We start from the raw sequence: 15,081 nt of genomic DNA, 5'->3' as shown, positions 1-15,081 counted from the left end.
TCAGCTTAGCGCCAAGGACTTTCTCGAAGGTCCTTGTCTCTCTGATTGCCGTCATAAGGATGAGAGGTATCGAGATATTCCATTACCTGGACGACATACTCATCGTAGGGCCTTCGCAGGGAATAGTGGAGCATCATACATTAATGGCAATGAACATCCTGCAAGATCACGGGTGGCTTCTCAACATAGAAAAAAGCTCCCTGATTCCGTCTCAGACCATCGTGTTCCTCGGAGCAGTGATAAATACCATTTCTGCTCATGTGTTTTTGTCTCCGGAGAGGGTCCTGAAGCTACAAGACAAGGTCAAGAAGCTCCAGGTTCTCGAGAAGGCCTCGGCAAGGGAAGTCATGAGTCTCCTGGGTTCTTTGACATCTACGATAGGTTTGGTGAAGTGGGCCCAATGGAAGTTTCGACCGGTACAGAGTTGTTTTCTTCTCCAGTTCGACAGAGGAAAAACGGATTGGGATCAGGAAATTTCTCTGCCCCTGCCAATAAGAAGAGAGTTGGACTGGTGGAGGAACGGGAAGAACCTAGCAAAGGGTTTTCCTTTAGAAGAACCTCCGTGGACCGTCATTACGACGGATGATAGTTCTTCTGGTTGGGGTGCCCACCTCGATTCCTCATGGACTCAGGGGTGGTGGACTCGAGAAGAAAGTCGGCTCCACTCGAACCTAAGAGAACTGCGAGCTGTTTCCAAGGCCATTCAAGTGTTCCTTCCAGAGATCAGGAGTTCCTGGGTGTTGATCAAGACGGAAAACCGAGCGGTGGCCTCTTATATAAACAACCAGGGAGGCACAAGGAGCAAGCAGCTCTTAAAAGAGCTGGCTCCTCTAATGGTGATGGCCATGACCTATCTCCAGGGACTGAAGGCTATCTATCTTCCAGGCTCGGAGAACGTAGCGGCGGATTTTCTCAGCAGGTCGGAAATTCTCCCGGGAGAATGGAAACTTCACCAGTCAGTTTTCGCTTGGGTCACCCGTCGGTGGGGCATGCCCCAGATCGACCTGATGGCCTCGTTCAGGAATCGCCAGGTGGAGAATTACTACTCCCTCCACTCAGAGAGTCAGGCACTGGGCCAGGATGCTCTATCTCTTCCTTGGTCGTTCGATCTGGGGTATGCGTTCCCTCCCCTACCCATGATACCCAGATTCCTGAGAAAAGTTTGGGCAGAAGGAAAAACCGTTATTGCCGTAATCCCGATTTGGCCTCGAAGGCCGTGGTTTCCCCTACTGTCAACGCTGAGCCAGGAACAGCCTCGGCCCCTGCCTATATTGAAGGATCTGCTAACACAGGGTCCAATATCCCATCCTCATCCGGAACGCCTCAAATTGGGGGTGTGGGTCTTGAAAAAGAAAGACTTCAACAATTAGGCCTTTCAGAAGCAGTGGTCAATACTCTCTTACACTCAAGGAAGGCTTCTACGTCTTCATGCTACCATAGAATCTGGGATGTGTTTCAGGAATGGGCTTCGGCCAAGCAAGTTGACTTCATACGCCCTCGCAACACTGACATCTTGGAGTTCCTGCAGGAAGGTCTGGATAAGGGTCTTAGCATCAGCACTCTTAAAGTTCAGTCTTCGGCCCTGTCAGCTTTGTGCAACACCTCTTGGTCATCAGACCCATTGATCTCCAGATTCCTCAAGGCAGCTTTCAAGTTGAGACCGCCCTCGAGATCCACTACCCCTCCTTGGGACCTTCCGCTTGTTCTTGACTACCTGTCTGAGGATCTATTCGTTCCTCTTGAGAATTTGGATGCTGTCCTCCTAACTTACAAAACATTGTTCTTAGTAGCAATTACTTCCGCTAGGAGAATTTCAGAGATCAAGGCCTTCTCCACCTTGCCTTCTTGTCTCCAATTCTACCACAATAGGGTGTGCCTGAAACCTAATCCAGCTTTTCTGCCTAAAGTGGTCTCTCGTTTCCATCTATCTCAAGAAGTGGTCCTGCCATCCTTCTATCCCAATCCTTCTTCACCAGAGGAGATCAAGTGGCATCGTTTGGATGTTATGGACTGCCTGTCTGTGTACCTTGAACGTTCTGCTCCTTACAGAAAAACTCACCAGCTTTTCGTTTTGCCTTCAGGAGCCAGGAGAGGTGAGGCAGCCTCTCTATCTACATTAAAGCGTTGGATTGCTCTTGTAATCAGAAAGGCTTATCTCAATAAAGATCGCTCTCCTCCGCTGAAGATCAAGGCTCATTCAACCAGAGCATTGTCAACTTCCTGGGCTAATTGGGCAGAGGTTCCATACGATGACATTTGCAAGGCAGCCACCTGGTCTTCCCCGATGACGTTCATGAAACACTACAAACTTGATGTGGATGCTCCTTCCACCTCATTTGGGAAGAGTGTCTTGTCTACGGTTTCTTTGTCCCGTTGATATTAAATTCAGTCATAGCATATTGATTTGTTCTGTGTGTTTTATCATAATTTTATTCCCACCCTAATTTTGTGAGCTTGGGTATTACCCATAAGTGATGCTGCCATGATTAGCCAGGAATAGAGAAAATTTATGCCAAACTTACCGTAATTTTCTTTTCCTGGCTATTTCTCATGGCAGCATCAGGGTTCCCGCCCATTTTTATTTTCAGCTTTATAATTGGACTGTGGTGTAAGGGGAGGAGGGACTCTTTATACCTATCAGTCTAATTAATTAATTAATCTAATTAATTCCTGTCCTGTGACTGCTAAGGGAGGAGCTACCCATAAGTGATGCTGCCATGAGAAATAGCCAGGAAAAGAAAATTACGGTAAGTTTGGCATAAATTTTCTCTATTATAATACAAGATACTCATGCTTTGAAAGGTTACAACTTTTTAAACATACTAAATATTTTAAACATACAATATTTTTCTGTTCTTGTGTTCTTGCGCCTGACACCAGCTTTCGCTATCTTTTATATACATTCTGAACTCGAAAAAATAGCATTCTTTCTAGCACCTGCAATTTTTAATTGGATTCCTAAATCTAAGACTGTCACATGCATCAGTTAACAGGAACTGAACAGCATTATGTAATGTTATATGAAAAATTATATTTTTGGTTCTGAGGCTCCTATGATTCATTAATGTTGACATTGATGCTTACACCCCTAGACAATCTGCGTTTCATATATACAATGTACTACGCATTAAAACCTTTGAATGCTTATTGATAATCCATCTGAAATGGTGTGACTTCTTTGAGTATTCCCAGCAGCTGATTACACAGACAAAGGAAAGCAGAAACACGTTAGTGCATAAATTCATGGCAGTGTAAGGGTTTCCAGACCCTGTTGTAATTTTCAGCCTAACACCTCCCAACAATTTCAAAAGGACACTTTAATTTTATGGGTGTCAGTGGAGGTCTGGCCAGGGGTAGGGCTGTTCGGAGACATTTTATACATCTAAAATACAATTTAGAATCAGAACGATGTATCTTATTTACACCTACTGATTTTTAAACACATCTCCTGCTCTGTAAATTAAACTTTAATCCCACACAGGAGGCTCCTGCAGAGTCTAGCAAGCTATTAACATAGCAGGAGATAAAAAAATGTAAATGACACAGAATTTGCAACATTAGATGACTCTGTTTAGAAAGTGTTTAGGAGGGATGTGTAAGTTGCATGCATGGAGGTGCGCCTAGGGCTGTATAAACAAAGTGATTTAACTATTAAATGCCAGAGAATTGAGCAGTGAGACCTGCAGGGGTATGATCTATATACAAAATTGCTTCATTAAACTAAAGTTGTTTTGGTGACTATAGTGTCCCTTTAAGATAGAAAAGAGGGACAGAGGGATTTGGGCTCTCTAAAATAGGGATACTTGGGAGGTATGCCTAAAAAGATACTGTGTAGAATTTTCTAATAAGAATTTATGTAATCCATACCATTCACAAAATGCAGGTGTGTGACATGTTTTGTATGTATTTAATAACTTGGCATATACATAAAAGTATTCTTAAATGTAGGCAAAATTAGACCATAATAAATATCACAAAAACAAATATTACAGAGAATACATGACATAGGCCATAAATCTCAATTTCCTAACATGTAAAAATTGAATTCGCACCAAGAATTTAGACTTTTGTTTTCTCTCCTTACTTTAAATATTGGTTTAAATACACCTGTTTTCATTGTTTGAAAATTCCTTTAAAAAAAGATTTAACCCTTTGTATGCTAGGACAATATTAAGATACCTGGTAAGCACCCACCAGGTACACTACCTTCATCCTAGTTCAAGTAGGCCCCAATTAATATGCTACCTGTGAATCTCTCTAGTCACCACAACTGTAGAGGCCTACCTAAGCATACCTTTTCCACTTAGTTTTAGAACATAATTAAAGCAGACAGAGTTACACAGGGCAAGTTCATTTTGGTACATTTTGTACACTCAAATTATTTGCTGTGTAAAGATTTCCAAAGATAACACCATTTTCAGTACATACAATGAAGATTCAGTTCATTGTCTTCTGGTTGCCATTTTGTCTATCCTATGCTGAAAAAACTTGTCTGCCAATTAATTTCCATAGGTTATACGCACTTTTTTGCATGATGACTTACACAACCTATCTGCAGTTTGAGCTAAAGTTAAAAGGTGCACCATTTTTGACAGCCCCACTACTAGGAATATTTTTTGGATGCTCACAGTCCACCACCTTCTCACGGCTGAATATGGTATCCTGGTCACTTTCAAACTCCGACTCGGACACCATCAAGCTGGAATTGTGTTCTGTACTTCTGTGCTTTATTCCTGTTGAGGAATGAAGGTGATACAATTAAAGTTCTATCAGCCTAATTCTGCAAAAATTAAGTGACACTTAGATCATTTTTTAAATTTTTTTTTTTATATTCTTTATTTTTGTTGCGCATTTGCTTAACATCGCTTGAGATGCCACAACAGCTGTCTCAGGCTTCAAAAACATAAAACATGAATAAACATTTGGCATTGAAATACTATGCACAATTTTAAATTAGGAAATTAAGTTCTTAGGTTACAACATTCTATTTAGAATTATCGCTAGATCGCCATAGTCTCCTGTTTGGAGGAAGGAGTTGTACATGTGTAGTATACTCTGTATGTCCAGTGTGGTAGGGTTCTAAATAACAATTCCTCGTCTCGTGTGAGTGGTTCCAAATGGTAGCTATGGCGATAAAGAATTTTGCCCCACTCCTTGTTAGTGTGGCTCTGTTTAGGGCCCCAGGGGCGGAATATACCTGCGGCCTGTTGTTGGCCCTAACATGAGAGTGGTTTACCTTGTAGTGTGCTACTCGTTTGTGGCTATAGCGGTGTGCGGGATTTTTGTCCATTACGTTGGCCTTTAATCCTGGGAGAAATAGTGTGCCTTACAGTGGTGCCTAGGTGCAAAAGCAATAAACAATTAAAAAAAACAAAAAAAAAACAAATTCGAAACCAAGTGAAAAACAAATTATAATGGCAAAGGTTTCATTGGTGAAGTGCGCCTATGGGTTGAAAAGCAGTCAGTGGTGTCAGGTGGCTGCCTCAGGGGCTCCTCTTCCCCTCAGAACAAAAGGGACAGTCCTGGTGGGGTCCCACATATGGGAGCTGGCGGGCTCTTCTGTGTGGTCAGATCCTTGTGGGAGTCCTAGTGCCCTGAGGAAAGAGTCCACCTCCTGAGTGGAGTTGAGGTGTAGAGTGGTGCCATTGTGGTCCACCGATAGTGTTTTTGGTGCTGTCCAGCGGTATATCAGCTTGGCGTCTTGGAGGCGGCGGGTCATAGGGCGCAGGGTTCTTCTCCATTGGAGTGTGGATCGCGTCAGGTCCTGATAAAAGGTAAGATTCGCGGTTTCAAAGTCCAATGGTGTTTTGCCTTTTAGGGCAGCAAAGATGGCATTTCTGTCTTTTTGGGTATGGCACCATACGATCACATCTTTGGTTGCTTGGGGGGGTGCCTGTGGTGATTTCGGGATGCGGAATATCCCTGCTATAGTTAATTTTTTGGCCTGTGCGTGTGGCAATATGGTGGTGACCAGGCGTCTAAAGTAGTGTGGCAGCTCCGCCTGACTTATTTCATCAGGGATACCTCTAATTTTCACGTTGCTCTTACGGCTTCTCTCTTCTGCTGCATCCAGCTTGTTGGTCAGGTTTGTGTGTGAAGCTTTTAAGTGGGACACTGTTTCTTTTAGGCTCCTCACTTCGTTTTGGACGTCTATGATGTCCTCTTCAGTGGTCTTTACTCGGTCTGTGACCTCCTGGACCTCCGTTTTCATTAAAGCCATGTCTCCCGCGGACATTTGTTTTAGCTCCATTAGGAGGTTTTTAATGTCTAGTTTTGTGGCTGGTGTCAGTGCATCAGGGTCAGCTTGTGCACCTTGGGATGGCTGATGGTCTAGGGTGTCCCCCATGGCGAGCTCCGAGCTCGTGGAGCTTGTGTCTGGGTCAGGTGTGGCCGCCATTTTCGGGGCCGTGGTGCGCTGGAGCATGGTGCTAATGTCCTGTGTATCTTTGCACGCACCTGTTGCTATCTGCTGGGATTTTCGTCCCATGTTTGCCGGGTCGGTGGCTGTGTGCTCCGTGGGCGGTATGGCTGTGGAGAAGACCGCGTTGTGGAGCGCCGTTTCGAAGGCCCTGTAGTCTGGGTAGGCCTTGGATGTGCGGCGTGCTTTCAGTCCTGTCTGACGGTATAAAAAGGGCATCGATCAGGTGAGTGCTTTGCCCCCCTGCCCTGGCCGTTGGTTGGTAGGGTTGCAGGGCTGTAAAAGGTATGTTTTGCCAATAATTAGTCGCGTTGTTGCCGGAGCTCGCTGAACATGCGACCGCTCTGTTCCGTGGTTAAGCTCCGCCCCCCGACACTTAGATCAGTTTTAATTCTTTAACTAGGCAATATATTGTGTTGACCTGTAGCTTTACAGCTTCATGGCCAGTTCATCATTCAGTAACTCACTCCTAGATGGATTGATTAGTCTACCCTCTTTGTTGAATATTAATAAAACGTTAGCCATCTTCAAGGTCATTTAAAAGCTACAATCACCTGGTGTTCCATTAGGCCAAGCATTCCATGTTTTTTTTTCCTGTTATTGCATAGAGTAGGGCGCATGAGTACATGTAATGATTACTCTTTTTTTCAAGATATTTATCCACTAAGATGTCAAAATGGAAGCCTTCAGCAAAAGGAGTACCTGGCAGCCAGGGAAACAATGTATATTTCCACCCCTAAATAGTAGATTTTTTTTAAAGATCTCTGGTGTCCATTGGTTTGCTGCTGGGATTAGTGTGTGCACTGAATGCACAGCTCCCTGCAGCTCGGAACTGATGCTGGGGCTGGGGTGATGTTACATAAAGCAGGGAGCACAGACTGATCCCAGCAGGTCGCCTGCTGCCTGCAATGTCCGCTCAGTGGAATCAGCAAGCACCCACTGTCAGAAGGCAGGTGGTCTGTGCTCCCCTCTGCTGCCTGTCACCTGGGGTGGACCCCACTGGGTTAGTACGCTATTGTCTCCAGAACCCCTACATAAAGTTATACTGGTGTCCATGATGCTGAAGTTAACTTCTTATTTGGACAGTTCCTTATTCGAAGGCTGAAGTGAGCTTCCTATTCACCCAGCTATTTTTTTGTATTAATTATTATTTTTTTATTAAAGTTTCTCAAAGGGAGAGATTACACATAAGGGTAAAATAGCACATAGCCATACACTAGAACATCACAGCTATTGCAAACTGACTAATAAATATCATACTGCATCCAATAACATACAGCGTATTTTTCATGAATGTGATTATCTACTAAACAACAATTTAGAAAACTTCCAAAAACTCATATCTAGTTTGAGCCAAATGATGTTGGTCATAAAATTTCACAACTAACCTGGCATCCTAAAATCGATGCATTTCAATTGGGAAATTTGAAAAATTAACTGGCCTGCTCCCATATGTGAACAGCTTTATCTCCCCGCGCCTGATTCCATTCCTGCATGTATCATAAAAACAAAACACTCAGTGAATACTATCCTAGCAACCTACTTTTCCACCTTACCCATACCTTCTCTGTCAAGGTTTAGCTCAGTGGAGCTAACAGAATTTTTATGCAGAAACTTCCAGCTCCGTAGAAGGAGGTCAACTCTAATGGCTTGACTACTTAAGCTAGAAGGATGCCAGGGTACTCCTTGCACCATAACCACTATAATGAGCTGTAGTATTGTGAGCTGTAGTTATTTGCTTGCACTGTTCCTTTGACTTCCATCACACTCTAATTTTTTTAAGTAAATCAAACTTTTTAAAGAAGAAAACTAAAATTGTATGGTCATAAATTTAATCTGAAATGCATGAATTTTATAATGGAAGTAGATAAGTATTACTTAATTGACAATAGATTAAATTGTGTCATATAAAATAGTGCCCTAAGAACACTTACCAATCACAGTATGGGAGAGCCAAGCTAAATTTCATAGAGTACAAACTGTTACTTATTCGGAATTTCCCAATAAATTGCAGAGATTTTGAATCATGAAGGGGCTACATTTAATCATAAATATTGTTTGACCGTGGCTACATTTAATGTTTAATGTAGAGATTAGACCATTGAAGAAAAACTAATAAATATTTAAGTGAGTGAACATGATATTCACACTTCAAAACTTCCCTATAAAATACAAGATTCTATGCCATGTTTAGGGACACATTGCATTATATCATTTGGATAGGCTACATTTGTTTCCTGCAAGGAGCCCTATTACTATAAAATAAGCCAAAATTGGGCAAGCCAAAATTGTTTTCATAATCGTATTCTGAATTTCCCACTGAAATGCATGGATGTTATGGTGTCATATTTAGCGCCATATTATAAAATTAATATCATATGGCTCAGGCCAGGTTGAAGGAGACACATGGAATGCCCAGTAGAAAACAAGCCAAATCTGGGTGAGCTTTTCCCTGGGTGGGAAAAGCTTGGTTATGTTTTTAAAATATACATATTGAAATGCATGGATGTAAGGGTGCCAGGTTTGGTGCCATATTTTATTATCAATATTATTTGGCTTAGGTTAGATTACATTTTTCATAAAATGTGATGCCAAATTAGAATAAAACAAGACAAATTCAGGTGAGCCAAGATAGTTTTCACAGGGAGAATGCTTGATTACTTATTCAAAATTTCCCATTGAAATGTATGGATGGAGGGTGCCATATTTTGTAATGAACATTATTTGGCTCAGACCAGACTGAACTTTTTAATAAAGAGGAATGTTCAAGTACACTGAACAAAATTATAAACGCAACACTTTTGTTTTTCCCCCAATTTTTCATGAGCTGAACTCAAAGATCTAAGACTTTTACTATGTACACAAAAGGCCTATTTCTCTCAAATATCGCTCACAAATCTGTCTAAATCTGTGTTAGTGAGCACATCTCCTTTACCGAGATAATCCATCCACCTCACAGGTGTGGCATATCAAAATGCTGATCAGACAGCATGATTATTGCAAAGGTGTGCCTTACCCCGGCCACAATAAAAGGCCACTCAAAAATGTGCAGCTGTACTGTATAGTCGGGTTCCGTGGGGGGCCGAAAACCAGTCAATATCTGTTACCACCATTTGCCTCGCGCACTGCAACACATCTATTTTGCATAGAGTCGATCAGGTTTTTGATTGTGGCCTGTGGAACGTTGGTCCACTCCTCTTCAATGGCTGTGTGAAGTTGCTGGATATTGGCAAGACCAGGAACACGCTGTCGTATACGCAGATCCAGAGCATCCCAAACATGCTCAATGGGTGACATGTCTGGTGAGTATGCTGGCCATGCAAGAACTGGAATGTTTTCAGCTTCCAGGAATTGTGTACAGATCCTTGCAGCATGGGGCCGTGCATTTTCATGCTGCAACTTGAGGTGATGGTTGTGGATGAATGGCACAACAATGTGCCTCAGGATCTCATTACGGTATCTCTGTGCATTCAAAATGCCATCAAAAAAATGCACCTGTGTTCATTGTCCATAACATATGCCTGCCCATACTATAAGCCCGACACCATGGGCCACTCCATCCACAACGTTGACAGTGTATTAAATTGTGGGGAGGAAGGGCAGTGTATTGAAAAGGGAGGAGGTGGGGCAGTATATTGAATACGGGGGAGGGGGACAGTGTATTAAATTTGGAGGAGGGGCAGTGTTGAATAGGGAGGGAAGACAGTGTATTGAATAGGGAGGAGGAAGGGCAGTGTATTAAATTGTGGGGAGGGAGGCAGTGTAATAAATTGGGAGGGGTAGGGCAGTGTAATAAATTGGGTGGAGGAGGGCAGTTAATTAAATTGTTGGAAGGGGGCAGTGTATTAAATTGTATGCTGTTGGGCTGGTATGCAATTATTTCCAGGACTGGTTTTCATTCCCAGTCCGGCCCTGCTTATGCCTATTCCACACATGCTTAAACTCCTTCACTGTGTTAATCTCTACCACTTTAGCTGGAAGGCTATTCCATGCATCTACCGTCTCAGTAAATTAGTACTTCCTGATGTTATTTTTAAACCTTTGCCCCTCTAGTTTAAAGGAACACTATAGTGTTAGGAATACAAATATGTATTCCTAACGCTATAGAGCCCTAGTCATCGTTCCGTGGCGAATAAATGGTTAATGAACCATTTATTTGATTACCTTAATTCAGCGCCGGGCTCCGTCGGCACTGGTGACCTCTCCTTCTCCATCGACGTCCGCTCCCGAGTGGAGCCGAATGCACATGAGCGGCCAGAGGCACGCGCGTGCCTTATAACCCGCCCATAGGAAAGCATTACTCAATGCTTTCCTATGGGGATCTTTTTGATGCTGGACTCCATGAGGACGTCCAGCGTCAAATAAGTGTGATTTACTCCGTGTAAATCATGGAAGCGGCCTTTTGTGGCTTTCAGGGAGACAGTCACTAGAGGCTGGATTAACCCTGCAGTGTAAACATAGCAGTTTCATTTTCAGCTGCAGGGTTAAAACTAGGGGGACCTGGTACCTGAAGTGGTGTGGGGCCTATAGCGGTCCTTTAAGAATATGTTCTCTTGTTGTGGTTACATAGTTACATAGTTACATAGTTACATAGCTGAAAAGAGACTTGCGTCCATCAAGTTCAGCCTTCCTCACATATGCTTTTGCTGTTGATCCAAAAGAAGGCAAAAAAACCCAGTCTGAAGCACTTCCAATTTTGCAACAAACTAGGAAAAAATTCCTTCTTGACCCCAAAATAGCAGTCAGATGTCTCCTTAGATCAAGCAGCTATTACCCCACTAATTAGAAATTGTATCCCTGTATGTTATGTTTTTGCAAGTATTTATCCAATTGCAATTTAAACATCTGTATAGACTCTGACAAAACCACCTCTTCCGGCAATGAATTCCATATCCTTATTGCTCTTACTGTAAAAAAACCTTTTCTTTGCCTTAGATGAAATCTCCTTTCTTCAAGCCTAAATGTGTGACCTCGTGTCCTATGTATAGCCCTGTTTATGAATAGATTTCCAGATAATGGTTTGTACTGGCCCCGAATATATTTGTATAATGTTATCATATCCCCTCTAAGGCGCCGTTTTTCCAAACTGAAGAGATTTACATTTTTTAACCTTTCTTCATAACTAAAATGCTCTATTCCTTTTATCAATTTTGTAACTCGTCTCTGCACTTTTTCTAGTGCCATGATATCCTTCTTTAGAACAGGTGCCCAAAATTGCACAGCATATTCAAGGTGTGGTCTTACCAGCGATTTATAAAGAGGCAAAATTATATTTTCATCTCGAGAATTTATGCCCCTATTTATACATGACAAAACCTTACTGGCCTTAGCAACGGCAGATTGACATTGCATATTGCTACCTAATTTGTTGTCTATAACAATTCCCAAATCCTTCTCGTGTGTGGTTATCCCTAGTTCACTACCATTTAGGGTGTAAATTGCTTGTGCATTCTTAACCCCGAAGTGCATAACTTTGCATTTTTCTACGTTGTTTTTCTTCTTTTAAATATAGTCTCCTCTTCTACTGTGTTGATTCCCGTTATGTATTTAAATGTTTCTATCATATGCCCCCAGTCTCGTCTTTCCTCCAAACTATACATGTTAAAAGATCTTTTAACTGTTCCTTGTAAATTAATCCTGTAATCCATTAACCAGTTTAGTAGCCTTTGTCTGAACTTTCTCCAAAGTATCAATATCCTTTTGGAGATACGGTCTCCAGTACTGTGTACAATACTCCAAGTGAAGTCTCACCAGTGTGCTGTACAATGGCATGAGCACTTTCCTCTTTCTACTGCTTATACCTCTCCCTATACAAACAAGTATTCTGCTAGCATTTCCTGCTGCTCTAGTACACTGTCTGCCTACATTTAAGTCATCTGAAATGATTACCCCTAAATCCCTTTCCTCAGATGTTGACGTTAGGACAACTCTAAACTCTATCAAATATTGTATACTCTGCCCTTGGGTTTTTATGTCTAAGATGCATTATCTTGCACTTATCCACATTAAATGTCAGTTGCCACAGCTCTGACCATTTTTCTAGTTTACCAAAATCATTTGCCGTTTGGCTTATCCCTCCTGGAACATTACACTGTTACATATCTTAGTATCATCAGCAAAAAGACATACCTTACCATCAAGACCTTCTGCAATATCACTAATAAAAATATTAAAGAGAATGGGTCCAATTACAGATCCCTGAGGTACCCCACTGGTAACAAGACCTTGCTTCGACTATACTCCATTGACTACAACCCTCTGTTGCCTGTCACTCAGTCACCGACTAACCCATTTAACAATATTGGAATCCAAACTTGAAGATCACAGTTTATTGATAAGCCTTCTATGTGCGACAGTGTCAATAGCCATACTGAAATCTAGGTAAGCAATGTCTACTGCACTACCCTGATCTATTATTTTAGTTACCCAAACCAAAAAAATCAATAAGATTAGTTTGGTATGATCTCCCTAAAGTAAACCCATGTTGTCTCTGATCTTGAAATCCATGTGATTTAAAATGTTCAACAATCCTATCCTTTAACATGGTTTCCATTACTTTCCCCACTACCGAAGTAAGGCTTATTGGCCTATAGTTGCTTGACTCCTCCCTACTACATTTCTTGTGAATGGGCACAACATTCGCTAACTTCCAATCTTCTGGGACTACTCCCGTTAACAATGATTGGTTAAATAAATCCGTTAATAGTTTTGCTAGCACACCACTAAGCTCTTTTAATAACTGTGAGTGTATTCCATCAGGCCCCATCAACTTATTTGTCTCATTTTAGAGATCAACAAAATTGATCAGTCATTATCACGTTGAACATTAAACCTTGTTTTGGTTTGATAAATACTAATTTTCATTTGAGTAGCTCTGTGGGATTAATGTGGTTTACATACTATACCAACACCTATAAAAAGAATCTAGAAAATATTTATCTCTTGATGTTTAGTACTACTGAGATTAGCACATATCTATTCGACCTAGAGTACACAGTGCTGGAAAAATAGCTCAGGGACTGGACACCATGGACGTATATGATGGGAATGCCATAAGTAATAAGGTATATGAAAGATGGCTTTTACTTTTATAATGAATCCAACTGGGGTTATTTCTTATGAGGAAAGCTCCTCTGATATGTAAATAAATTCTACATATTTATTCTAATTTGTTTAGCTGTTAATATTGTATTATTCTGGCCTTAGAACTCCAGTGTAATATATACTAACAGACACATTCTAGACCTCCCAATGATGATGATGATAGTTATATGGGAGGCATGGATTATGTGCTGTATGGAAACATAAATAATTTGGAACATGCTCCAATTACACTAATGTAAATTTTGTTAAGATATATATTCCCTTTATCCACTACAGCATTTTCCCTTGCTTATAGTTTTCCCGTGATCACCATCCACCCCTTCCCAGTCAATTAAGTCAAGGTCAAGCTAATACAGTTCAACATCAAACAAAGAATTGAACATAATTATATTTTATAATACTAGGACAATTTTTACTTACCATATTTTGGCCTTAATTCCATTCTTTCCTGCTCATCGATATTATCCAGGATCGTATATTTTGTTTTCTTTCGTATTTTTGTTCGCTTTCTGCTAAAGTGAACGTGTAAAAAATGTATAAATAATATCATATAACTGGAAAATTTGAATATTTGAACTGATATACTAATAGTTACAAGTTATATTTTTAGGTTGTTATTAAACAAAAAAAGGACACTTTTTAGTCAGTTATTAGAAAGTTCTTAATTGGGCACTTGAAGCCCCATACAACTCATTGTTGTGGTAATGTTCCTATAAGTCCCAACCCCTCATATTTTGTCAAACTATTTTTGAGTGGTTTGGCAAAAATTGTGCTCTCTGCCTCGTTAGTCTCACTGATATTTAGGTATTTATGTACTGTGGTCAGTTGAGATCTTTGGTTGACCTGTCTCCATCACTCTATCATAGTCTATCATAGCAGTCAGGGATCTACAAATAAATAAGGAACCAGAAAAAAATATTTCTGCCTCTCTGAATTTTACCTTTTGCAGCAACAAATGCAGAGCCAAGTAAGGCCCATCAGGAGTGCAACCAGAGCAAATGTTAATATGGTGATGTAGAGTATACTCCAATCTGGAAAACAAGAGGTTGAGAAACACCAGGTTACTCAGCAGGTCCTCTAATATAAAATTTCAAGTAGCTGGTGCTGTGAATATTATTAATAAGTATGTAAAAAGATGCTAAATGTCCTGTGATATCTCACGCACAGCTTTTCGAGTTGGCACTGTCACGATCTCTTACCTTGTTCCATCGCACCCACATGGTGCAGGATCCAGGGCAGACTCCTCTCCCAACGAGTTTGGCATCTCCCACGCCGATCGCTGGAGTCACGCCCCTTTTTTATGATGTGGCGCATATGCACCAACGTCATGACATCAATGACGCAGTCCCACATCATCAATACCGGCCCAGAATGTTTTGGGGGCATGGCCTTAAAGCAAAAGACCTTTCCTTATAGAGGGGCACCTTTTGCTTTGTTCCTTGCCCTATTGTGGTTCCTTGTGTCCTCCTTAGTGCTATTTTGATTCTCCTGCGTATTTATTGTTATTTCTGTGTACTGACTCTGCTTGGCTTTTGACTTCCCTGTTTTCTGGTTACCTG

The 15,081-nt window shown here is 41.4% G+C and overlaps 1 protein-coding gene across 1 annotated transcript in view; it reads right to left on the bottom strand.

Moving 5' to 3' along the window:
- Positions 1-4,149: 4,149 nt before the first annotated feature.
- KIAA0319 (KIAA0319 ortholog) overlaps positions 4,150-15,081 on the bottom strand; it is a 90,588-nt gene continuing 79,656 nt past the window's right edge. Inside the window, exons 19-21 of the mRNA XM_063453055.1 lie at positions 14,463-14,553; positions 13,943-14,034; positions 4,150-4,733 (exon numbers count right to left, since the gene is read on the bottom strand). Of these exons, the coding sequence (XP_063309125.1) occupies positions 4,549-4,733; positions 13,943-14,034; positions 14,463-14,553 (368 nt within the window). The 3' untranslated portion in view covers positions 4,150-4,548. The remainder of the gene's footprint in view (positions 4,734-13,942; positions 14,035-14,462; positions 14,554-15,081) is intronic.

This window comes from Pelobates fuscus, chromosome 4 (genome assembly GCF_036172605.1).
Source record: "Pelobates fuscus isolate aPelFus1 chromosome 4, aPelFus1.pri, whole genome shotgun sequence".
Taxonomy (NCBI): Eukaryota; Metazoa; Chordata; class Amphibia; order Anura; family Pelobatidae; genus Pelobates; species Pelobates fuscus.
This window is presented reverse-complemented; position numbering and strand designations above follow the sequence as displayed.